The sequence below is a fragment of the Saimiri boliviensis genome, chromosome X (assembly GCF_048565385.1).
Source record: "Saimiri boliviensis isolate mSaiBol1 chromosome X, mSaiBol1.pri, whole genome shotgun sequence".
Classification (NCBI taxonomy): Eukaryota; Metazoa; Chordata; class Mammalia; order Primates; family Cebidae; genus Saimiri; species Saimiri boliviensis.
In genome coordinates, this window is record NC_133470.1 from 50285747 (window position 1) to 50309517 (window position 23771).

General features: G+C 48.0%; 2 protein-coding genes and 1 non-coding gene across 15 annotated transcripts in view; 2 read left to right on the plus strand and 1 right to left on the minus strand.

The window, feature by feature from the left end:
* Positions 1–2916: 2916 nt before the first annotated feature.
* Positions 2917–13877, plus strand: TRO (trophinin). 6 transcript variants are annotated; one of them, XM_010331558.2, is made up of 13 exons: positions 2917–3107; positions 4450–4523; positions 5915–6013; positions 6678–6782; positions 6897–6960; positions 7220–7299; positions 7803–7894; positions 8585–8664; positions 8758–8800; positions 9219–9281; positions 9843–9957; positions 11130–13621; positions 13794–13877. In XM_010331558.2, exons 2-12 carry the CDS (start codon positions 4479–4481, stop codon positions 13608–13610), a joined length of 3267 nt encoding a protein of 1088 aa, XP_010329860.1. In that variant the 5' UTR covers positions 2917–3107; positions 4450–4478; the 3' UTR covers positions 13611–13621; positions 13794–13877. The 6 variants fall into 6 exon arrangements, with proteins under 6 accessions (XP_010329860.1, XP_010329857.1, XP_010329856.1 ...); XM_010331555.3 differs by having other exon boundaries at positions 2918–3107; positions 4435–4523; positions 4823–6013; XM_010331554.3 differs by having other exon boundaries at positions 2918–3107; positions 4823–6013.
* Positions 9481–9609, plus strand: LOC120366706 (small nucleolar RNA SNORA11). The gene has a single exon (XR_005581284.1). It is a non-coding gene; the product is annotated as a small nucleolar RNA SNORA11 (small nucleolar RNA).
* PFKFB1 (6-phosphofructo-2-kinase/fructose-2,6-biphosphatase 1) overlaps positions 13737–23771 on the minus strand; it is a 61286-nt gene continuing 51251 nt past the window's right edge. For 7 of the 8 annotated variants that reach the window (XM_074391919.1, XM_074391918.1, XM_074391917.1 and 4 more), the window contains 4 exons: positions 20401–20530; positions 17838–17900; positions 16741–16805; positions 13737–16382 (listed from right to left, as the gene is read on the minus strand). In XM_074391919.1, the coding sequence (XP_074248020.1) occupies positions 16323–16382; positions 16741–16805; positions 17838–17900; positions 20401–20530 (318 nt within the window). In that variant the 3' untranslated portion in view covers positions 13737–16322. The remainder of the gene's footprint in view (positions 16383–16740; positions 16806–17837; positions 17901–20400; positions 20531–23771) is intronic. The other variant, XM_010331553.3, reaches the window with a different exon arrangement.

The following is a 23771-nucleotide window of genomic DNA, read 5'->3' on the forward strand; positions in this document are numbered from 1 at the left end:
GTTGTAGATGCATACACACACATATATATTATATGCCATAGAATACTATTCAGCTATAAAAAGGAATAAAATAATCACATTCTTAGCAACCTGGATGGAATTGGAGACCACTATTCTAAGTGAAGTAAACTCAGAAATGAAAAATCAAACATCATCGTATGTTCTCACTCAAGTGGATATTAAGCTATAAGGATGCAAAGGCCTAAGAATAATACAATGGACTTTGGGGACTAGGGGGAAAAGTTGAGAGAGGTTGAGGGATAAAAGACTACATATTATGTACAGTGTACACTGCTCGGTTGATGCATACACCATAATCTCAGAAATCACTACTAAGGAACTTACTCATGTAACCAAACACCACCTCTTCCCTGAAAACCTATTGAAATATAATAAAAAAAGAAATACAACTGATTTTTGGATGTTGAGTTTGTTTCTTAGTTATTTTTTGTGGATTCCTCATCTATATATAAGATTATGTGGTCTGCCAACAGGGAAAATTAAACTTCTTTTTTATTTTCTTCTTTTCCAATTTGGATGACATTTCTTTCTCTTGCTGAGGATGTCAGTACTATGCTGAATGTAAGTGGTGACAGCAGGCATACTTGCCTTATTCCTGACCTTAGAGAAAAGGCTTTCCACTTTTCACCATTGAGTAGGATGATCGCTATAGGTTTGTTGTATATGACCTTTATTGTGTTGAGGTACATTCCTTCTATACCTAATTTACTGAGTTTTTTTTTTTTTTTAATTATGAAGCATTGTTGAATTGTATCAATGCCTTTTCTGTATCTACTGAGATGACCATGTGGTTTCTGTTCTTTATTCTGTTAAGGTATTGTATCACATTTAGTGATTTGCATGTGTTGATCACACAGTGATCAAGTGTGATTTATCCCAAGGATGCAAGCTGCTCAAGCATTATTTATCCCAAGGATGCAAGCATGGATCCTTGGGATAAATCACGCTTGATCATGATGAATGATCTGTTTAATATGCTGTTGAATTTGGTTTGCTAGTATTTTGTTCAAGATTTTTGCATCTATGTTCCTCCGGGATATTGGTCTGTAATTTTCTTTTCTTCAGTATCTTTGTCTGGTTTTGGTATCAGGGTAATTCTGGTTTTGTAAAATGACTTTGGAAGTATTTCCTCCTTTTCAATGTACTGGTAGAATTCGGAAAGGATTGATATTCATTCCTCTTTAAATGTTTGGTAAAATTCAGCAGTGGATCCACCAGATTCTGGGCTTTTCTTTGATGAGAGGCTTTTATTACTGATTTAGTCTCCTTTCTCAGTATATATCTGTTTAGAGTTTCTATTTCTTCATGATTCAGTCTTGGTAGGTTTTATGTGTCTAAGAATTTATCAATTTCTTCTAACTTATCCAATTTCCTGGCATATAATTATTCCCAGTATTCTCTTATAATTTTTTCAGTTTCTGTGGTATTAATTGTAATGTCTCCTCTTTCATTTCTGATTTTGAATCTTCTCTTGTTTTTTCTTAGTTGATCTAGCTAAAGGCTTGTCAATGTTATTTATCTTTTTATAAAACCAACTCTTGGTTTCTTTGATTTTTTCCCTATTGGTTCTATTTCATTTATTTCTGCTCTGATCTTTATTATTTCCTTTATTCTATGAATTTTGAGCTTAGTTTGTTCTACTTTTTCCAGTTCCTTGAAGTGTGATGCTAGGTTGCTTTTTTTGGATCTTTTTTCTTTTTGATGTATGTATTTATTGCTATGAACTCCCTTCTTAGAACTGCTTTTGCTGCATTCCATAAGTTTTAGTATGTTGTGTATACATTTTCACTTGTCTCAAGATATTTTAAAATTTCCCTTTAATTTCTTCTTTGACATATTGGTTGTTCTGGACTATGTTGTTTAATTTCCATATATTTATAACTTTTCCACAATTCTTATCGTTATTGATTTCTAGTTCCATACCTTTGTGCATATATTACTTGATGTGATTTTAATATTCTTAAATTTGTTAAGACTTGTTTTTGGCCTAATTTGTGATCTATCCTGCAGAATTTTCTATGTGTATTTGAGAGGAATGTGTATTCTAGTGGATAAAATATTCTATAGGTCCTTCTTGTCTAATAGTTCAAGTTCAATGTTTCCCTATTGATTTTCTGTCTGGATTATCTGTGAATGGTTGAAAATGGGGTCTTGAAGTCTCCTACCATTACTGTATTGCAGTCTACTTCTCTCTTCAGATCTATTAACATTTGTTTTACATATTTAGATGTATCTATGTTGGGTGCATATATTAAATATATTTATGATTATATCTTCATGATGGATTGATTCATTATCCTTATATAATGACCTTTAAAGTCTTGTTTTATGTTTTTTTTTACTTTGTCTATTTTATTTGACGTAAGTATAGTTATCCTTGCTTTCTTTTGAATGATTGAATGAATAAATAAATGCCACGAAGTGTTTTCTGCATGGGGAAACAGTGCACCATGTCACAGAGACAGCCTAAGTACAAGTTGTTATTTTTAAAGCGTCAATATAGTCATTGTGGGATCAATAAAGACTTTTCATAGATTTTTATACATTACTGTTTTTATTCTGAATTGCATATGATGTAGGGACACCCTATCTTTTAATGTTTAGAGCCTCTAAATGTTTTAATCTGGTAGTACTTGAAAGACAGAAATGAATATGACCTACTCCCCTGCTCCAGAGTGGCTCTAGGGAAGAGAGACCCAGACACAAGGTATAACAACACTATGTAAATAGTGTTGGTATAGAGGGTCTGAGGAAGGGTCGTTGTGGGAGCTCAGAGAAGCACATTCCTCCTAGGGGAAACAGGAGACTCAAATAGGAACAGAGATAGTGTGGGGAATAGAGAAGTCAAATGGAGAATAAGAGGAAGTGATAACTGAATAGGGGCAGTAAGCAGAAAAGAGGAGCTACATTGAGGAGAATGGAGAGTTTAAAGTAGGTATGGAGGGGAGGAGACTGATAGGCAGGAACGGAGACCCCCTCTGGAGGCGGAAAGAGGCAGGACCACTTCCGGCCAGGGAGCGGGGTTAGGCTCAGACCTAAGGAGAGGCTTGGAGAGAGCAGACGCCTTCTCGATTCAGGAAGACGAGGTGAGTTGAGGTGCCTGGCTTTGGTGTAGATCCTGTGGGGGCTTCCTGGCTGCGGCTTCCACGTGCCCGACTCCACACGCCCCTAAGGTTTGAAGAAAACCTGCTGGGGGTTCGGGACCTAACCGCATGGAAGTCATCTTTAGCGGTGGCTGCACCCAGTTCGCACAGGAGAAAGTAGGAGGCAGAATCCCCTTTGGGCCACAGAAAGGAAAGATCTGGACTCGGTTCGGGCCGTGGAAGGGAGGGATGCAGACCTCAGATCGCAGAAAGGAAGGATCGAGAAATCCTTCAGACGGTAGCACGAGGGGAGGAGGACACACACAGTTCGGGAGGGAGGTAGGAGACGGCAGGACTCCGTTTAGGCTGGAGAAAGGGGGCAGGACCCTGTTTGAGCCACAGAATGGAGGGATCAGGACCCAGAGAAAGGAGTGGGCAGCATCCCTTTTGAGAATAGCGGAAAGGACCAGACTCAGACAGGAGAAAGGAGGGGATAGGACCCAGTTGGTTCCGGTTTGAACAGGGAAGAGACAAGACCTGGTAGGGTTTGAGAACAGGAATACACCGAAGGTTCAAACCGTTGGATTTGGGGGTGGGGTATTCATGTTGCAGAAAGGGCGGAGCTGCACACTTGCAGACGTGGAAAGAGGGGGGAGTGGTGTGGGTTGGGGAAGGGGTGTTGCGGAGACGTACCGCAGAGCGGAGGGAGGGGGCTTATTAAAGGAAGGGAAGGTGCAGAGAAGTGCTGCAGAGCGGAGGGAGGGGGATGTATTGGGAAGGGGCGGTGCGTGGCAGTACCGCAGAGGAGAGATGGGCGGTGTTGGGGTAGGGGCGGTACGGAGTGGTACTGCAGAAGGGAGGGAGGGGGCTAGTGTTGGGGGAAGGGTTGGATCGAGATGTGATGCAGTTAGAAAGAGTGGGTCAGGATTGGCGCCAAGATATTCTGTTGCTCTGAGAGCAGGGGGCATATGTGGGATTGAGCTGATTAGAAACTGTCCGGTTTACCAAGGCGCATGCGCACGGAGAGCCTGGAAGAACCGGTTCTTTTGGGATCTCGGTGGGCGTGAGATGGGGGTTGGGGGCGCCTCCAGTCGGTGCGCATGCGCACTATCAAGTTGCGGAGGGGGCGTGTAAAGGGGCGGGTCGTAGAACTGACCCTCTTGGAGGAAAAAAGGAGCCAGGCCTTGGAAACCAGATGGCTTGGGTTTTTTAGGTGTGAGAACCCAGGAGTTGAAAGGATTAGGTCCAAGGTTACAGGAGACTCCCCTACGTAGGGATAGGTGAGATGTCTGATGAATCTTCCCCTCCTTCTCATTCTCCTCTAACTCAGGCCCATTCCCCTCAGGCTCAGCTGTTACTCGGCCTCCCAGAAAGATGGATAGGCGAAATGACTACGGATATAGGTTGCCTCCATTTCAGGTGAGGCCTCTCTGCATTCTCTCTAGGCCATCTGCCCGGTCCTGAGTTCACTTACTGCTCTTCAGACCCCTGCCACCATTTAGTTGCATAATTCCCTGCCTAACCCATCTCAGTCCTCCCTTACATGGTGAAGGAGAGGAGAGGAAAACCTGCCCGACTCTATTCCTTCCTTGCTCCCTACACCTTTCCCCCACTCCATTTCAATTAACCACTGCTCAGAGAAAGGGAAGGCCTTTGTGGAAAGGGGTGGGCTTTAGGGAGGCCAGATGGCCCAGAGGATTGTAATCCTAAGTGTGTAGGGCCCTCTGCCTCCCCCTGGGAGCCTGGGGCTTCCCTTCCCTCCAGATATACAGACTGAGACCACAGAAGAGGACAGTGTCTTGCTGATGCATACCCTGTTGGCGGCAACCAAGGACCCCCTGGCCATGGACCCACCAGTTGTCAACCGGCCTAAGAAAAGCAAGACCAAGAAGGCCCCTATAAAGGCTATTACTAAGGCCGCACCTGCTGCCCCTCCAGTCCCAACTGCCAGTGAGATTGCCACCAAGCAGCCCAAAATAACTTTGCAGGCTTTAAACCTGCCAGTCATCACCCAGATTAGCCAGGCTTCACCTACCACTGAGGTAGCCAATACTCAGGCTTCTTCAGTCACTTCTCAGTCTAAGAAAGCCAACAAGATGAAGAGAGTTACTGCCAAGTCAGCCCAAGGCTCCCAATCCCCAGCTGGCTATGAGGGTGTCACTACACAGCTCAAGTCACCCTTGCAGGTCCTAAACCTACCAGTCATCTCACAGAATATTCACGTTCCAATTGCCAATGAGTCAGCCAGTTCCCAGGCCTTGATAACCTCTATCAAACCGAAGAAAGCTTTCAAGGCTAAGAAGGTTGCGAATAAGGCCATAGCTAGTGCCACCGAGGTCTCACTGGCTGCAAATGCCACACATACAGCTATCACCCAAGGCCAAATTACCAGTGAGACAGCCAGTATCCATACCACAGCAGCCTCCATCCGAACCAAGAAAGCCTCCAAAGCCAAGAAGACAACTGCTAAGGTCATAAATACTGACACTGAGCATGCAGAAGCTCGAAATGTCACTGAGGCAGCTACCAGGCAGATTGAGGCCTCAGTAGTAGCTATCAGGTCCAAAAAGTCCAAGGGCAAGAAAGCTGCCAGTAGGGGCCCAAATTCTCTTTCTGAGATCTCGGAAGCCCCACTTGCCACTCAAATGGTCACAAATCAAGCCCTAGCAGCCACCCTGCGGGTCAAGAGAGGGTCTAGGGCTCGGAAGGCTGCCACTAAGTCTCGGGCAACTGAAAGCCAGACTCCAGTTGCTGACCAAGGGTCCCAGGCCAAGATGGCCACTGCTCAGACCAACGTAAGTGCCCTTCAGACTCAGGTTGCTGCTGCTGTCCAGGCCCTGGCAGATGACTGCCTGGCTCAGTTGAGTCTGGAGCCCACAACCAGGACCCGGGGCAAGAGAAACCGAAAGGTGAGATCTCTGACGTTACCATCCTTAACTTTGTCCTTCGTTTCCATTTCTACCCTTCTAGTTTGTTCATTTCTTCTGTAAAAGTTTACTGAGCCTTTTTTCTTTGAGGTAGTCCCTATGTTCAGATAGGCTGGGGAAGATGCTGAGAAGAAGGTGATATAGTTTCTGCCCCCTAGCAGGTCACAGATTGTGGAGGGAAATAAGACATCCCTACACTTGTTACAACCTGTATGTAATTCTACATGTATTTCAATAGTAGTTACGGTGTGCCATGCTTTGTGTTGGGTACATTTACCGAGGGTATGTCTGAATGTCTTGAAAGTAACTCTTACCAGCAAGGGATCATAGGTCCCAGTTTTACGTGTAAGAGAACTGAGTCCCAGAGAAGTAAAGTGACTTGTTCAAGAGGTACCAGCTAGCATAATCAGTGGTGGCCAGAGGAAGAGAAAGACCCTTAGGTTCTTATCTTCAGTTGTTCCTGGCCTGGCAGAGGAACGAAATTCCTTTCGGAAAGACAGTGAAAGATAAGGTCAGGATCAGGCTCTACTATAGCAAGGCGGCAGGAAGGCGTTAGAGGGACTTTCTGTCTGGAGGAGGCAGTGAGAAGACAGAGCCATCTCTTTCACCTGGTGACTCTGGACCTTCCTTCTTTCTGATGATGAAGTCCAAGCATCTGAATGGGGATGAGAGAAGTGGCAGTAATTACAGGCGGATCCCATGGGGCTGGAGGCCTGCGCCACCACGAGATGTGGCCATTTTACAAGAAAGGGTAAGAATCAAATGCTGTCCAGTCTCTTCTCTTCTTCACCTGCCCTCTTCTCTGCCACCTTCCAAGTTTTCTGCAAGCATGTTAAGATCTCTCCATCTATTCCTCTCCTCCCAGGCTAATAAGTTGGTGAAATACCTGTTGGTTAAGGACCAGACAAAGATCCCCATCAAGCGCTCAGGTAGTGTCCTACCAACCCTCCTCCTTGAGCTCTCTTCTCCACTCCCCTCTCCTCCCATAGTCTGGGAGTAACACTTTATGGCCTCTTCGTTCTCTCATATCTCCACACCTGCCCTCCTCACACTCTGCCATGGCTGGCATCGCCCATTAACTCATTTACTTCAGGTCTCTGGTTGCACTGACCCAACTGCACTGGCAAAAGGGCTGCAGCTCTGCGGCTCCTGCTAAGCTCAGCTACTCTCACCTCTCCTTTTCTACAGACATGCTGAGGGATGTCATCCAAGAATATGACGAATATTTCCCAGAAATCATTGAACGAGCAAGCTACGCTCTGGAGAAGGTGAAGGGGCAGTGCTGGTGGATGGGCACAATGGGGAAGCTTTGAATTGGGCCAAGATACACATGTCCCTTTTGGAGAGAACCACAGAGACCTGCTAATCCAGCCCCATTACTGTGCGAATGGGCAGACAGTGGCCTAGGGAGAGGTCACACACCAAGTCAGTGATGAAAACATGGCTAGGACCCAAGTCATTCAACTTAGTCTAAGCTTCTATCCATGGGTGGACACATTCTGCATGTATTTCAGAGCTCACCTCTCCCTTCTATCCCCATTCTGTCTCCCTAGACTCCTGCTCATCACAAAGATGACGTTGATGACAGTAGTGTTTGCTGCGTGTTTATTGGGTGCCAGGCACTTAGCTAGGTGCTTTATATACATTATCTCACTGAGTTCTCACACATGCAAAACCCCCTGAGTACACCAGGAGTTTTAGGATGCCCAGAAAGTTCACTGATACCTAAGCTGAATTTTGTGATCTCATAGGCTGTTCTTTCACTTGGCAGATGTTTCGAGTCAATCTGAAAGAAATTGATAAGCAAAGTAGCTTGTATATTCTCATCAGCACTCAGGAATCCTCTGCAGGCATACTGGGAACGTAAGCTGGGAAAGGGCTGGATGGGAAGGGGGCTTCTGCTTTTATCCACCCTGCTACTCCTTCTTTGTCCTACTTCCCCCATCCTCTTAGAAAGTCAGGAAAAACGGAGTCACAAAAGTCCTGTCCCAGCTCCTGCACATAGTTGGAGCCTTGCTCACAGTAGTGATGCCTGATTTATGATTGAAGGGTATAGGAGCCTGGGATGGGACATTCCTGCTGTCAGGTTTGCTGTCTCTGTAGAAGCTTCCCCGGAAGGCAGACCTGTCATTGTTTGCCTCTTCTGACTGGGTGCCTGGCCTGGCCTTGGCAGAGTGGTTCTCAAGGAGGGCTTCCTGTTGTGGGTGGATCAGGATGCATGAAGCGCAGGAGTGTCAGTGGGGCTGAAGGTTCGGGGAGAGAAAGAAGGGACTCACATTGACTGAGTGCTTGTGTTGTACCAGGTTGACAGCCATTCTTCTGTCTTCTTGGAAACCCAGGAAAGGGAGAATATGATTTTCCCATTTTACTGAATAATAGACCAAGGCTTACAAGTCTAAGTGCCTTTCCCAGGATGGCATAGAGCTGGAAGCGGAGACTGGGCAGAATTCTGCATCTGAGGAATCTGGGAGAGGCTAGCCTAGTGAGCTGGCTGGTGTGTCTTGCAGATGGGTGCTGAACATAAACCTTCTTTCTGTCCTGTTATTCCCTTAGGACCAAGGACACACCCAAGCTGGGTCTCCTCATGGTGATTCTGAGTGTCATTTTTATGAATGGCAACAAGGCCAGTGAGGGTGAGTGGCTGGGCATGCAGCTGAATGGGAGGCCGTGGTCTGGATTCCATGTGTTCAATTTCTGTCCCTGTCTCCTCTTGCCTCCCCTCGCAGCTGTCATCTGGGAGGTGCTGCGCAAGTTGGGGCTGCGCCCTGGGTATGATTGGGCTCTCTCCGCGCTTGCTGTTCGTGTTGTCCTTTGGCAAGAGAGGACGGTCCTAGGATTGCATCAATCTGGTGGTCTGGTGGAGTGGGTGGGGGTGCTGGATTGGGTAGAGGGCCCAGGGTTCTGACCTGGGTGGATGATGGGCAAATGGTCCTGAACTGTCTGCTCTGTCTCTCCTCTATGTCCTCTGTCTGTTCTAAGCTGAGATGTTAGATAGACCGTCAGGGATCCCTGACAAAGCGGCATCCGGTCTCCAATGCTTGCGTCCAGTGGCCATGTGCTTACTACTTTCTTTGCTTCGTTGAGACTGCCCCATGCGCTAGAGAGGTCTCTTCCATGTTCAGAAATGCCTCTGCCCTCATCTGGGCAGTTCTGATCTGTGTTCATGGGTTATTTTTCCCATTGTCAGGGTGAGACATTCACTCTTTGGGGAAGTGAGGAAGCTCATCACAGACGAGTTTGTGAAGCAGAAGTAAGTGGTGTTTGGGGCTCTGTCTGGCCCTGAAGTTTTCTGGGTATACTGATCTTGTTCAGAAAGTGCTTAGTCAGTGCCTTTCTTATACTAGCTCAAGAGGGATGGGCATCCTGTGTCCTAGAACTGATACTGTCTAAAATTCCCATGGGCAGACCTTTCCAGGACTGGGACAGCCTCAACCCAAGGCCCTTGCAGTGAGGTGTGCTCAGAGCAGGGGGCCTTAAAAATGGCTCCTCTGTTTACAACACACCCAACAGAAATCTGGGCTTACTCCTCACAGATGGCATGATACTTTGGCCTTCCTGTGACATCATGCCCTATACATGTCTCCCCTGGAGAAACCCAAGGGACTGCTTTGCACAGAGCCAGTGGGAAATGGCTCAGTATTGGAGGCCAAGACCGTGAACTATGTTTGGTAGTGAGTTTGGGGCTGAAGGGTCTTAGAAATCCTTCTCCAGGGGCTGTCTGTATTTGTTTGGAGGAGGTTGCCACCTGTCGTCTAGTGCTTAGACAGCAGGTTTGCTTGGTTAGAAACAAGTTTCATTTCCTTTTTCCAAGGTACCTGGAATACAAGAGGGTCCCTAACAGCAGACCACCTGAATATGAGTTCTTCTGGGGCTTGCGCTCCTACCATGAGACTAGCAAGATGAAAGTCCTCAAGTTTGCATGCAAGGTAATAGGAGAGCTGCCCGAGCTTGGCATATTAAGGCAATGGGATAACCTTGGCTGGGGCAGGCAATGCACAGGGATGGGCAGGTACAGAACAGCCTGCAGTTCATATATAAACATATGGAGCCTCATTTATGTCCTAAAGTGCTGCTAGATATATAGTTTACATCATCTCATTCATTCTTCATACTTTGTATTAATCAGCATGGGCTGCCATAACAAAATACCCTAGACTGGGTGGATGAGAAAACAAATTTATTTTCTCATAGTTCTTGAGGGTGAGAATCCCAGGTCAAGGTCCACCAGGGTCAGTTCTTGGTGAAGGCTCTCCTCCTGGCTTGCAGATGGTTGCCTTCTCGCTGTGTCCTCACATGATTTTGCGTGTGTGTGTGTGTGAGAGAGAGCAAGCTTTCTGGTGTTTCTTCTTATAAGGACACTAATCCTGTTGGATCAGGACCCCACCCTTATGGCCTCATTTAGCTTTAATTACCTCCATAAAGGCCCTATCTCCAAATATAATCACACTGGGGGATTAGGGATTCAACACACGAATTTGGGGGCAGGCACAACCCTTCAGTTCATAACATATTTACTCTCTTATCATTTCCTGTAATTATAAATGAAGACACTTAGGCTACATGAGGTTAAGTAACTTGTTGACTTGTTGTCCAGGACATAGCACGTAAGTCATCAGAGCTGAAACTAGATTTCAGGACTGACCCATGAAAGAGCCCCAATAACTAAAAAGTTAAAAAAATTATTGCTACGAGCCGGGCGCGGTGGCTCAAGCCTGTAATCCCAGCACTTTGGGAGGCCGAGGCGGGTGGATCACGAGGTCGAGAGATCGAGACCATCCTGGTCAACATGGTGAAACCCCGTCTCTACTAAAAACACAAAAAATTAGCTGGGCATGGTGGCGCGTGCCTGTAATCCCAACTACTCAGGAGGCTGAGGCAGGAGAATTGCCTGAACCCAGGAGGCGGAGGTTGCGGTGAGCCAAGATCATGCCATTGCACTCCAGCCTGGGTAACAAGAGCGAAACTCCGTCTCAAAAAAAAAAAAAAAAAAAAAAAAAAAAAAAAAAAAATTATTGCTACTAGTACAATACAAAGCCCATAGATTACTACTACGTGATTACTAGAGTTATTTTCCTTATGATTATCATCCCCCTTTCAGGTGCAGAAGAAAGACCCCAAGGACTGGGCTGTGCAGTACCGCGAGGCAGTGGAGATGGAAGTCCAAGCTGCAGCTGTGGCTGTGGCTGAGGCTGAAGCCAGGGCTGAGGCAAGAGCCCAAATGGGGATTGGAGAGGAAGCTGTGGCTGGGCCCTGGAATTGGGATGACATGGATATCGACTGCCTAACAAGGGAAGAGTTAGGCGATGATGCTCAGACCTGGAGCAGATTTTCATTTGAAATTGAGGCGAGAACCCAAGAAAATGCAGATGCCAGCACCAACGTCAACTTCAGCAGAGGAGCTAGTACCAGGGCTGGCTTCAGCGATGGTGCTAGTATTAGCTTCAATGGTGCACCCAGCTCCAGTGGTGGCTTCAGTGGTGGACCTGGCATTACCTTTGGTGGTGCACCCAGCACCAGTGCCAGCTTCAGCAGTACAGCCAGCATTAGCTTTGGTGGCACAGTGAACACTAGCTCCAGCTTCAGCAATGCAGCCAGCATTAGCTTTGGTGGTGCACCCAGCACCAGCACTAGTTTCAGCAGTGAAGCTAGCATTAGCTTTGGTGGCATGCCTTGTACCAGTGCCAGCTTTAGTGGTGGAGTCAGCTCTGGTTTTAGTGGCCCACTCAGCACCAGTGCCACTTTCAGTGGTGGAACCAACTCTGGCTTTGGAGGCATACTCAGCACCACTGCTGGCTTTAGTGGTGTACTCAGCACCAGCACCGGCTTTGGCAGTGCACCCACAACGAGCACAGTCTTCAGTAGTGCGCTTAGCACCAGCGCTGGCTTTGGAGGCACACTCAGCACCAGTGTCTGCTTTGGTGGCTCTCCCAGCTCCAGTGGTAGCTTTGGTGGTACACTCAGTACCAGTATCTGCTTTGATGGCTCTCCCTGTACCAGTACTGGCTTTGGAGGCACACTCAGTACCAGTGTCTCCTTTGGTGGCTCTTCTAGCACCAGTGCCAATTTTGGTGGTACAGTAAGCACCAGCATCTGCTTTGATGGCTCTCCCAGCACTGGTGCTGGCTTTGGTGGTGCTCTCAACACCACTGCCAGCTTTGGTGGTGCGCTCAACACCAGTGCTGCTGGTTTTGGTGGTGCTATGAGCACCTGTGCTGATTTTGGCGGTACACTCAGCACCAATGTCTGCTTTGGTGGCTCTCCCTGCACCAGTGTCAGCTTTGGCGGTGCACTCAACACCAATGCTGGTTTTGGTGGTGCTATCAGCACCAGTACTGACTTTGGTGGTATACTAAGCACCAGTGTCTGTTTTGGTGGCTCTCCCAGCACCAGTGCTGGCTTTGGTGGTGCACTCAACACCAATGCCAGCTTTGGCTGTGCCGTCAGCACCGGTGCCGGCTTCAGTGGTGCTGTCAGCACCAGTGCCGGCTTCAGTGGTGCACCCAGCGCCAACTCTGGCTTTGGTGGTGCATTCAGCACCAGTGCTGGCTTCAGTGGGGCACTTAGTACCGCTACTGACTTTGGTGGTACTCCCAGCAACAGCATTGGCTTTGGTGCTGCTCCCAGCACCAGTGTCAGCTTTGGTGGTGCTCACAGCACCAGTCTCTGTTTTGGTGGAGCTCCCAGCACCAGCCTTTGCTTTGGCAGTGCATCTAATACTAACCTATGCTTTGGTGGCCCTCCTAGCACCAGTGCCTGCTTTAGTGGTGCTACCAGCCCTAGTTTTGGTGATGGACCCAGCACCAGTACCGGCTTCAGCTTTGGCAACGGGTTAAGCACCAGTGCTGGATTTGGTGGCGGACTGAGCACCAGTGCTGGATTTGGTGGTGGACTGAGCACCAGTGCTGGCTTTGTTGGTGGCCTAGGCACCAGCACTGGCTTTGGTGGTGGACTGAGCACCAGTGCTGGCTTCAGTGGCGGCCTTAGCACCAGTTCTGGCCTTGATGGTGGGCTAGGTACCAGTGCTGGCTTCGGTGGAGGACCAGGCACCAGCACTGGCTTTGGTGGTGGACTGGGCACCAGCGCTGGCTTCAGTGGCGGACTAGGCACCAGTGCTGGCTTTGGTGGTGGACTGGTCACTAGTGGTGCCTTTGGTGGTGGACTGGGCACCAATTCTAGTTTCGGCAGCACACTTGGCACCGGTGCTGGCTTTAGTGGTGGCCTCAGCACCAGCGATGGCTTTGGCAGTAGGCCTAATGCCAGCTTCGACAGAGGACTGAGTACCATCATTGGCTTTGGCAGTGGTTCCAACACCAGCACCGGCTTTACTGGCGAACCCAGCACCAGCACGGGCTTCAATAGTGGACCCAGTTCTATTGTTGGCTTCAGTGGTGGACCAAGCACTGGTGTTGGCTTCTGCAATGGACCAAGCACCAGTGGCTTCAGCGGTGGACCGAGCACGGGAGCTGGCTTCGGCGGTGGACCAAACACTGGTGCTGGCTTTGGTGGTGGACCAAGCACCAGTGTTGGCTTTGGCAGTGGAGCCGCCAGCCTTGGTGCCTGTGGCTTCTCCTATGGCTAGTGAGATTTCAGGTAATTGCAATATTTCCATAGCCAGGATCCACAGGGATGGGTATAAGTGCTGGGAGATATTATAAGAAACACTGAGGCAGGTGAGCGGGGTGGAAAGATGAGGGCAATGAAGGAATTATGAGAAGACAGTATATTTGGTGCTAAAATGTTTTCCTATTTGTTTTGATTTCAGATTTATTCCCCACGTTTACAGATACCGCTAATAAACTGCAGTAGTCCTTCCCATGGAGCCAAAGTACATCCTTGGAATCTTTGTCCACACAGCAGTCTAAGCAGCTACAACCAATCAGCTGAGGGTGTCACATGATGAAAAAATCTGTTTGCTGTTCCTGCTTTATTGTTTGCTTTCTGTGTGCTGTCATATTTTGGTATCAGAGTTACATTAAATTTGCAACATGAATTGGAGTTTTTTTTTCTGTCTTTTAATGTGCTTAGGTAGTTGTAGAGTGGCATCTTGGGTTCATAGAAGAGCTGGAGATCAGCAAAGCTCTTTGGAGAACCTGGGGCTCCAGCTTTTGGCTCAAAGGCAAGTATGACTTCAGCAGGATAGCGGCCTGGGGAACGCATGGCCGGTAAGAGGGTAACAGCTTGAGGAAAGATATGGACAGGGAAAGCCTGGAGCAGAAGGCAAAGGGAGAGGGTTGTGGACAGTAAGTACAGATTGATTTTGAGCCATTGGTGTAAGAATGGAGGAAAGGGCAGAGATCACTAGGTGTAGACATAGGAACAAGGGAGGGTTTAATTGGAATAGGAGAGGAAAACTTGAGCATATTGTATAGACTGTGAGGAAAACTTGAGCATACTGTATAGACTGTGGGGCAAAAGCTAATAGGGACAGGAGATCGATATGGAAGAGTCAGGAATTAACTGAAGTAGCCCATCCCTGAGAAGGTAGGATGGAATAGGGTACTGGAGAAGACGACCCTGATTTCGAATAGGACTTAAGGGTGGCTGTGGATGCAGATAAATATAGATCTGCTTCAAGCAGTGATCAGCAACTTTTGTAATAGACAACAAAAAAAGGAGAAGTGGATTACACAAGGTTTAGGTCTTGCTGGGTGGTTGTGATGGAAGGATAAGGGAACAAAGGTAGCAAGTTTATGAGTCTGTCTCTTTACCACTGGGTCGCTGGCACCTGGCTTATGGTAGCTGCATGAAGAGTGGCTGAAGAGCTAGACCATAGGATCCAACATAGTCAGGGACAGAACACTAAGGATAGACTGGGGGACAATAGAGCATTCAAAGTACTCTGCTCTTGATGCTATACAGCAACAAATATTGTTCATTCAAGAAATATTACAGGCTGGGCACAGTGGCTCATGTCTGTAATCCCAGCACTTTGGGAGAGGCCAAAATGGGAGGATCGCTTGAGCACGGGAGTTCGAAACTAGCCTGGATAACATAGTGAGACCTTGTCTCTACAAAAAAAGTAAAAATTAGCTGGGCATGGTGGTGTGCACCTGTGGTCCCAGCTACTTGTAAGAGAGGCTGGGATGGGAGGATTGCTTAAGCCCAGGAGTTTGAGGCTGCAGTGAGCTAAGATGACACCACTACACTTCAGCCTGGGTGACAGAGTCAGACCCTGTCTCAAAAACGAAAAAAGGTAATACTACATACATGCCTATTGTATGGAGGCATGCCGCTGGGATTCAGTGGATGACAGAGTTGTAAGGACTGGGGTCGGGAGGTGGGCAGTGGTCAGACAGTTGGATGCTTGTATTTAAGAAGTCAGACCAGGCCGGGCACGGTGGCTCAAGCCTGTAATCCCAGCACTTTGGGAGGCCGAGGCGGGTGGATCACGAGGTCGAGAGATCGAGACCATCCTGGTGACTATGGTGAAACCCTGTCTCTACTAAAAATACAAAAAATTAGCTGGGCATGGTGGCACGTGCCTGTAATCCCAGCTATTCCGGAGGCTGAGGCAGGAGAATTGCTTGAACCCAGGAGGCGGAGGTTGCGGTGAGCCGAGATCGCGCCACTGCACTCCAGCCTGGGTAACAAGAGCGAAACTTCGTCTCAAAAAAAAAAAAAAAAAAAAAGAAGTCAGACCAGAGAGATGATAGCAAAATCCATGGAGCAGGTGGTTGAAGGGGAGCACATGATCACTGGAGTTGAGGGGGTCAGGGGACTGGGAGGCCAGAGTACTGGTTAGATCATACACATAAACAGTGAAATCACTCAGGATGGCAGCAAGAGCTGCAGAATAGAGGAGCACCTGGCTCAAGTGCCAGATTCTTCTCTGAGTGTAAGGATGAAAGTGTCATGCCCCCAGCCACCTTGCTCATCAAGGAACAAGGCCCACAGGCACCAATCTTCTCCCCCATCTTTGGAAGTGCTACTGTAGAACTTCCTTCCAGGAAGTACTCACCCATTCCATGCTCTCAGCAGCAGAGCTGAGTCAGGATTAGGATCAGTACCTTAAGAACACTTGGAAAAGCCTCGCCATGACCTCCTCCTCTCCTCTTATAGGCAGTAAGTATTCATCAGAGAATAGGAATTAAGAAAGTAAGTTTCATCCAGAGCTAGATAGCTCCTTGGTTGTGGCCAGTAAGCGAGGCTCGTTTGGGAGCTGCAGAGGACTTCTTCACTGGAAGTGCAGTGCCTCTGTGAGGACAAGGCAGAGTAGAAGAAGAGCAAGGACAGCATTTCCTAACGGTGGAAGGCGATGAGGACACAGGCAGTTTGACTTCATGGAAAGGGCTCAGTAGTGGGCAGGGACAGTATCCAGGGCTTCCTCAGGTTCCCGGGTGATGTCCACATTCTGAAAAGAGAGCGTGGGATTAATAGGAAGGAGACAGCAGGGTAGGGTCCCAGCCCCTCCCCTGCCTGTTGTCCTCACTGCCAGGCTCCCCTCTTTCAGCCAGGCCTGGATCCTGACCCTCAGGTAGGCCTTGGGGAAATCTCAGCCTGAGGCCTTTTTTGGCAGGAATTGCCCAGCCCTCCATCTCCAAGTGCCTGAGGGCTGGGCTGTAGTTCCTGCATTTCCGGGTGCTGGTTGCTCTGCCTGTTGGTGCAAAACACCCAGGCTTGGTGGCGTTGTGACAGCCTTTCTGTGGAGAAGGTGCTTTCACCATGTGCTGTGTCCACAGCCAGCTTGGGCAACGGAGTCCTCCACTTACCTCAGGCTTCTCCCGGTGTGTGTTCACGGCCTCCACATTCAGGTAGATGGATTCCATCTTGCAGCCTTGGAAAAGAACAATCCATCTGTCCATAAGCCCCCGAGGTAGGCACAGGTCTCCCCTCAGGTGTCACCTCCCCCCATCACCACCCACACCCCCAGCTTCATACTGCATACGGATTGTCACTCGCCTGCAGGGAGGGGAACTTAGACAGCTGTGTGATGTGTGGGGAAAACACCAGGCCTAGGAAGCGGCCGACAGGGCATCCTGTCACCTCTGCCCCTAACAGTCTTAGTTCTCCGAGCTTCAGCTGCACATTTGTAAATGGGGATGGAGATGAGAGATGAAGTCTATGGCTGCCCAGAGCTCTTGTGGTCCACAAGACAGCAATCTCATCTATGTAATATTGATGTAGCTCTGTGGATCCTCTAAGCTGTGTTAGGTGCTGAAGAGGCCTGGGACCACTGCCTTGGGCAATCAGTGCCAGGCGAAGTTTATCCAGAGGACAATGTGGTTGTGGCAACACCAGGAGTGTGGAAGACAACAAGGGAGTTCTAGGGAACCTGAAGACAGAGGAGGGTGCATCACTGGGACTTGGGGCTGACAGAGGAGGCCTAATGCCTATGGAAGCTCCCAAAGCTTCATCCCTGTGGGCTGCACCTTACTCCAGGCTTCAATAGGCCATCTGCCCTGTTCACACCCCAGAATAGGTTTAATTCTGTCCCTTCTCTGTTCATGGACCTTTCATAGCTAATGCCCCAAGAAAGAGCCTGAACTGCCCAGGCTGGTCTTTGTGTTCTTTCTCCAATATGGTCCTAACCTACAATTTTCTTCTGGTCCCCTTTGGGGAAGCCCCCTTCTGCAGCTTGGTGCTCTGTGCTGGGTGCTCTGGCAGAGACACAGAAAGTCAGAGCCAGTCCCAGGTTTAGAAGTCATCCTACTCTGTTATCTTACTACCATCAGTCCCATCCGCACCAGGACATCCACCCAAGTACCCAGGGAACCTACTGCAGGACTCTTCTGGGCAAATGGAAGGCACTAGGGCCATGCTCATAGCCTCCATATGCCTGCCCTTAGATCAGGATGGGAGTACTTACCATAAGCCACAGGAGTGAGTTTGAGCACTGTGTGCAAAGGGCACTTGAGATACGGAAGCTCATCTAGAAAGGAACAGGAAGCAGCCCTCAGAGACAGGATGCTGGCCAGGACATGGCCTCTCCAGGCCTCCAAACTTGCTGTATGCTCCCACTTCCATGTTCCCTCACTGTAGTGTGGCCTCACCAGGGGCGCACTCCCCACCACCCTGCAGAGGCAGCACTGAGAGCAGCTGGGAAGAGAGCAGGGAGGCAGGAGCACCCCAGAAAATGGTAGTGGACTGGACTGCATGTCCCACAGGAGGGTCAGACTGTCCACCCTGGAGACACCATCACCTCACTCACATGGCAAACAGGAGACCCAGGTAGGTTTCTCTTCCGCCCCTAGCCTGGGGCCTTCTGCAGACCCCGCATTGCAAAGCCCCAAGGTCCATGCCAGCAAGTGTTTTCTGAGACCCTGCTGTGGCACTGGACAGCTCCCACAGCCTGCTCCCAGCCCGGCCTGCTCTCTCTGATCACCCCCGCCCCAGACCTGGCGATGGACGAGCATTCATGCATTCACTTGTTTCCAGTTATTGACATTATACATAAAGTTGTTTTGATTATCCATGTACAACTTCTTGTCTGGGCCTATGTTTCTATTTCTCGGGCAAGCCCGAATGAAGGGGGGCGGTAAGCCCATTTCACGGTTTTGGCCAACTGAGGCTCTGAGAGGGAAGACACTCTTCACAAGTTACACAGCCAGGAAAAGCAGAGCACGGACTTGAACCCGGGACCCTGTGAGGCCGGGATGCATGCACTGGGCCCTGCTGTCAACCGCCCCAACCATCCAGGGGCTTACAGTGTCCTGGGGGTGATACACCTACCTGCTGGGCACTCTCCTGATACCCACCGTCCCGCTCACCTGCACATACCGCTCCCCATCTCCCTTCATTCTGCATGTTCGCCACCCCTCACGGCTTCCCTGAATGCCAGGTTCCACGCTAGGTTTCTGAGGCCTGCCCCTGCCCTCCCAGCCTCCCGAGACATCAGGTTGGGTGTTTTCCTTCCTGGGCATCCATCCTGCTGCTCTTCCTTGTTTTTGTCCTCATCAGGCCCTGGGCCAAGGGCGTAGTGCCCACGGCCTCATGATACCCTCAAAGACAGTCTGAGCTACTATGTACATCCTCCTTATACACTTGAGGAAACAGACTCAGAAAAGGGAAGTCACTTGCCGGAGATCTCTGACCAGCTCTGCCACTGCTCCCACTAGTGACCTTGGCCCAGCCTCTTCTCTCTCTGGTCCTGTGTTTCACCTCACAGGACAAGACTGGACTAGATGTACTCTGAGGGTGCCCCAGCCCTGAGGTTTTGTGGGTCTGCATTCTCAGTCACATCATCTCTCTGGGCCTTGTTCCAGCATTCCCCTGAGTAATGGGGTGGAGGGGGTAAGAATATCTGTCCAGTGCTGCCCTGTCTGGTTCCCAGGACAGGAGGCCTGTGTGTAAAAAGTACTCCACGCATATCTGAGAGGGGAAGTCCTCTGGCATGTACCTGGGATCAGTGTCTATCCCTGACACTCTGAGCCCATGACCTTGGGCCAGTCACTTCGCCTCTCCGGGTCTCCATTTTCTCATCTGGGCAATGGGAGTTCCAGCACCTCCCTCATAGTCTCAAAACATTGCCCTATAAAGTAGAGATGTGAACATAGAGAAATCTAGAAGTGCAAGGACCCCCACCACACATCCTGTCACCAATTTCCAGTGAAGAAATTGAGGACCAGAGAGAGGAAATTCCTTATTTAATGTCAAGCTCTCAAGTACGCTGGGTTCCAATTTTCAAACTAGCATCAAAGGAAGGATCCTAGACTGCAAAACACTGTAGACATTGAATATAATTTTGCATTGCTCTGAGACACTTTAAAAATATCCTGGAAATGCTAACACCTGGAGTGATATAACAGTTTTCTGCCAGGCCAGCTGCCCCAGTTTGCAGTTCAGCCTATGTAGTCAGTGTGTAAATACTCTATCAATGCAATGCCTAGATATTTTTTTAAAAAAATAAATTATCATTTGAAAAACAATTTCAAATGAAAAACATCACCATCTTGGGGGAAATTACCCCTATAGCAAGGACAGAAACTTGTAATCAGGATCATGAAGCTGTGAAAGGCCCCACTAGCACCTGATGGTAGCATGTTTCAGAGAAATACTAGCTCACCTTTTCCAGATTGAGGCAGATTGTTAATGTTGGCTTTGAAAATGTCAGCTAAGAATACTACTATACTAATAATAGCAGCTAGCACATAGCCCATAGAATGTGTCATGAACTGTTCTAAACTTTTTACCTATGTTATTTAAAATTCATCATTATTCTCCCCATTTTACAGATGAGGACATTGAGGCCAGAGAGGTTAAAGTAATTTGTGAAAGGTAGTACAGCTAGTACATGAAAGAGAAAGAATCTCAACCTAGGCATCCTTGTTTTAGATCCTCTTCTCTTAACTACTAAGATATAGAGATCTAATTGCTGGTGTCAATGTCTCAAATCCCATCAAACTTCCCCAAAACAGAGAGGAAGGTGGTACCTGAACTCTTATCCAGGAAATAGGCCAGGAGGCACCGCATGACAGCCTGGTGGCAGATTACCAGTACATTCTCCTGTCGTTCTAGCTCCATTATAACTGGCTCCAGACGCTGAACTAGATCCTCATAGGACTAAACATAAGAGAGATACTTGAGTGAGAAAGTGAGATAAGGCACGTTTGCCCAGAGGGGAAGAACTCTAAACTAGGAATCAAGAACATTTGGTTCCAGTGCCAGTTCAATTGTTGACCCAGCAGTATGACCTTAGGCAACTCACTTCCTTCTTAGGGTCTTCGTTTCATCATCTGCTAAATGGGGGCTGTTAATATAGTGGCTAAATAAGTGTATCAATACAGTGGACTAAATAACAATAACAACAATAAAACTCCCGCCCTGCAAATTGTCTTAAGTGCACTGCCGACCTTTCAAAAAAATAAGGGAAATTTTTATAAATATAGGGCCCAAAAATGAAGAAAATCTGAAAAAAAGTGATAAGTGGATGTAGAAACCACAGTTGCCCTGCGGGCATTTGCCAATCATAGTAGCTAAGAGTTCTGAGTTTTAAAAACATTACAGAAGTAGAAGACAAGACCTCTGGTGTGTACAAGGTGGGGAGTTGAGACTGAGACTCTCACATAAATCTGAGACCCTCAAAAGGCAAATCTTTACACTCTTAGTAAAAGTTCCTTAACAAGCAAAAAGAAACAACAAGAAAATGTATCTGTCTCTCCTTGGCTCTCAGGGGAAATAAGTGAAAAGCCTCCTGTAAGAATTTATAACCACGAGACTTCCTTCAGGTGGGCTGGTGATTCAGAACTACACTACCCATGTGATTTGAAGAATGTTTTGCTGAGAGTTTAATAAAAAGTGGTCCCAAGTTATGAGCTCCCAGGACTGCTTAGAAGAAGCAAATGGAAATCTCTCTGGATTCTCTCAACTCAGGCTGTGTGAGATTCCCATAGATAAATTCTTGCCAAGCTCATATAACACACAAGGAAATAAGCTACCATGAGTGAGAATAAGCAGAAACAAGAAAAGAACCCTAAAAACTTAAGGAATGCCACAATATAAAATAAATATGCTTGAAACTTTTAAATAAATAAAAGGTGAAATAAAAAATGTAAGGAAGAAATAAGATGTCATCAATAGGGAATGCTGGGAAGATGGCCGCCTAAGAACAGCTCAGGACTTCAGCTCCCAGTGAAAGTGCAGAGGGTGAGTGGACGCCGCATTTCCAGATGAACTCTTATTGCCCACAGACCAGGAGATACCCAGGCAGAGGGGTCACCAGCGTCGCAGTCCCAGCCGGTGCGGCTGTTTTGGCCCCCGCGGGGCTGATTCCGCCCACGCGGCTGCTGTGACCACTCCCTGTTGCTGCGGTTCTCCGTACAAAAGCCACTGGTCTGGGAGACCTCTTAGCTGGCGAGCAGAGCCCTGGGACCGCAGAATAGCCCATTCATCTGAAATAGCGAGTCAGGCCAGGAGATTCCTAGGCAAAAAATCCGCCAGGAGCCGGCGCCGCAGTTCGAGCCGACTCCGTGAGTCGCAGCACGGGAGATCCCGGCGCCTTTTCAACAAGCCACCGGAACGCGGGGTCGTTCAACTTAAAAGAAAAGACTCTGAGTCAGGGAGCCAGGTGATCAGGCTCGGTTGGTTCCACCCCTCCACCCCCAACAACAACCAAAACAAAAACAGTAATTGGAAACCCTCTGGGTTGAGCCCTTCAAACCAAGCACAGCTGAACCGGGATGGTCCGGCTCCGTGGGGGAGGGGTTTCCGCCATTACTGAGACTCTCCACCACTACTGCCGTTGCCGAGGCAACTTGCCACAACAGAGAGAGTCCACCATAACAGAGGCGGGGCCACCATTGCCCAGACAGTTCTAACTACGCCCATATAAAAAGGACTACAGGGAAGAGCTCAGGGCAGCTGGGCGGAGCCCACAGCAGCTCAGCAAAGCCCCTGCGGGCAGGCAGTGGCTAGGCGTGCTGCTAGCTGGGCGGGTCCGACCTGAAAGAAAAATCAAAAAAGGCAGTAGTGCAACGGAAACTCATAAAGCTCCAACTCCCTGGGACAGAGACAGACAACAGGTGGATAAACCCACAAAAATGGGAAGAACCCAGCGCAAAAAGGATGAAAACTCCCGAAACCAGAACACCTCTCCTCCTAAAAGGGATCACAACTCCTCACCAGCAAGGGAACCAGATCGGATGGAGAAGGAGGGTGATGAAATGACAGAATCAGACTTCAGAAGGTGGGTAGTAAGAAACTACAATGAGCTAAAAGAACATGTTCTAACCCATCACAAAGAAAATAGGAACCATGAAAAAAGATTGGACGAACTGCTGACGAGAATGGACAGCATAGAGAGGAGTATAAGTGAATTGATGGAGCTGAAAAACGCAACACGAGAACTTCGTGAAGCATGCACAAGCTTCAACAGCCGAATTGACCAAGCAGAAGAAAGGATATCAGAGGTCGAAGATCAACTCAATGAAATAAAAAGAGAAGGCAAGAACAGAGAAAAAAGCGCAAAAAGGAATGAACAAAATCTTCAAGAAATGTGGGACTATGTGAAAAGACCTAATCTATGTCTGATAGGTGTACCTGAATGTGATGAAGAGAATGAATCCAAGCTGGAAAATACTCTTCAGGATATTATCCAGGAAAACTTCCCTAACCTAGCAAGGCAGACCAATATTCAAATCCAGGAAATACAGAGAACACCACAAAGATATTCCTCAAGAAGAGCAACCCCAAGGCACATAATCGTCAGATTCACCAGGGTTGAAATGAAAGAGAAAATGCTAAGGGCAGCCAGAGAGAAAGGTCGGGTTACCCACAAAGGGAAGCCCATTAGACTCACAGCAGATCTCTCAGCAGAAACCCTACAAGCCAGAAGAGATTGGGGGCCAATATTCAACATCCTTAAAGAAAAGAACTTTCAACCCAGAATCTCCTATCCAGCCAAACTAAGCTTCATAAGTGAAGGAAAAATAAAATCCTTTGTGAACAAGCAAGCACTCAGAGATTTCATCACCACCAAACCTGCTCTACAAGAACTCCTGAAAGAGGCTCTACACATGTAAAGGAACAACCAGTACCAGCCACTCCAAAAACACACCAAATGGTAAAAGAGCATCAACACAATCAAGAATCTGCATCAACTAACCAACAAAACAGCCAGGTAGCATCAAAATGACAGCATCAAATTCACACATAACAATACTATCCCTAAATGTCAATGGACTAAATGCCCCAATCAAAAGACACAGACTGGCAAATTGGATAAAAAGCCAAAACCCATCAGTGTGCTGTATCCAGGAAACCCATCTTACATGCAAGGATACACAAAGGCTCAAAATAAAGGGAT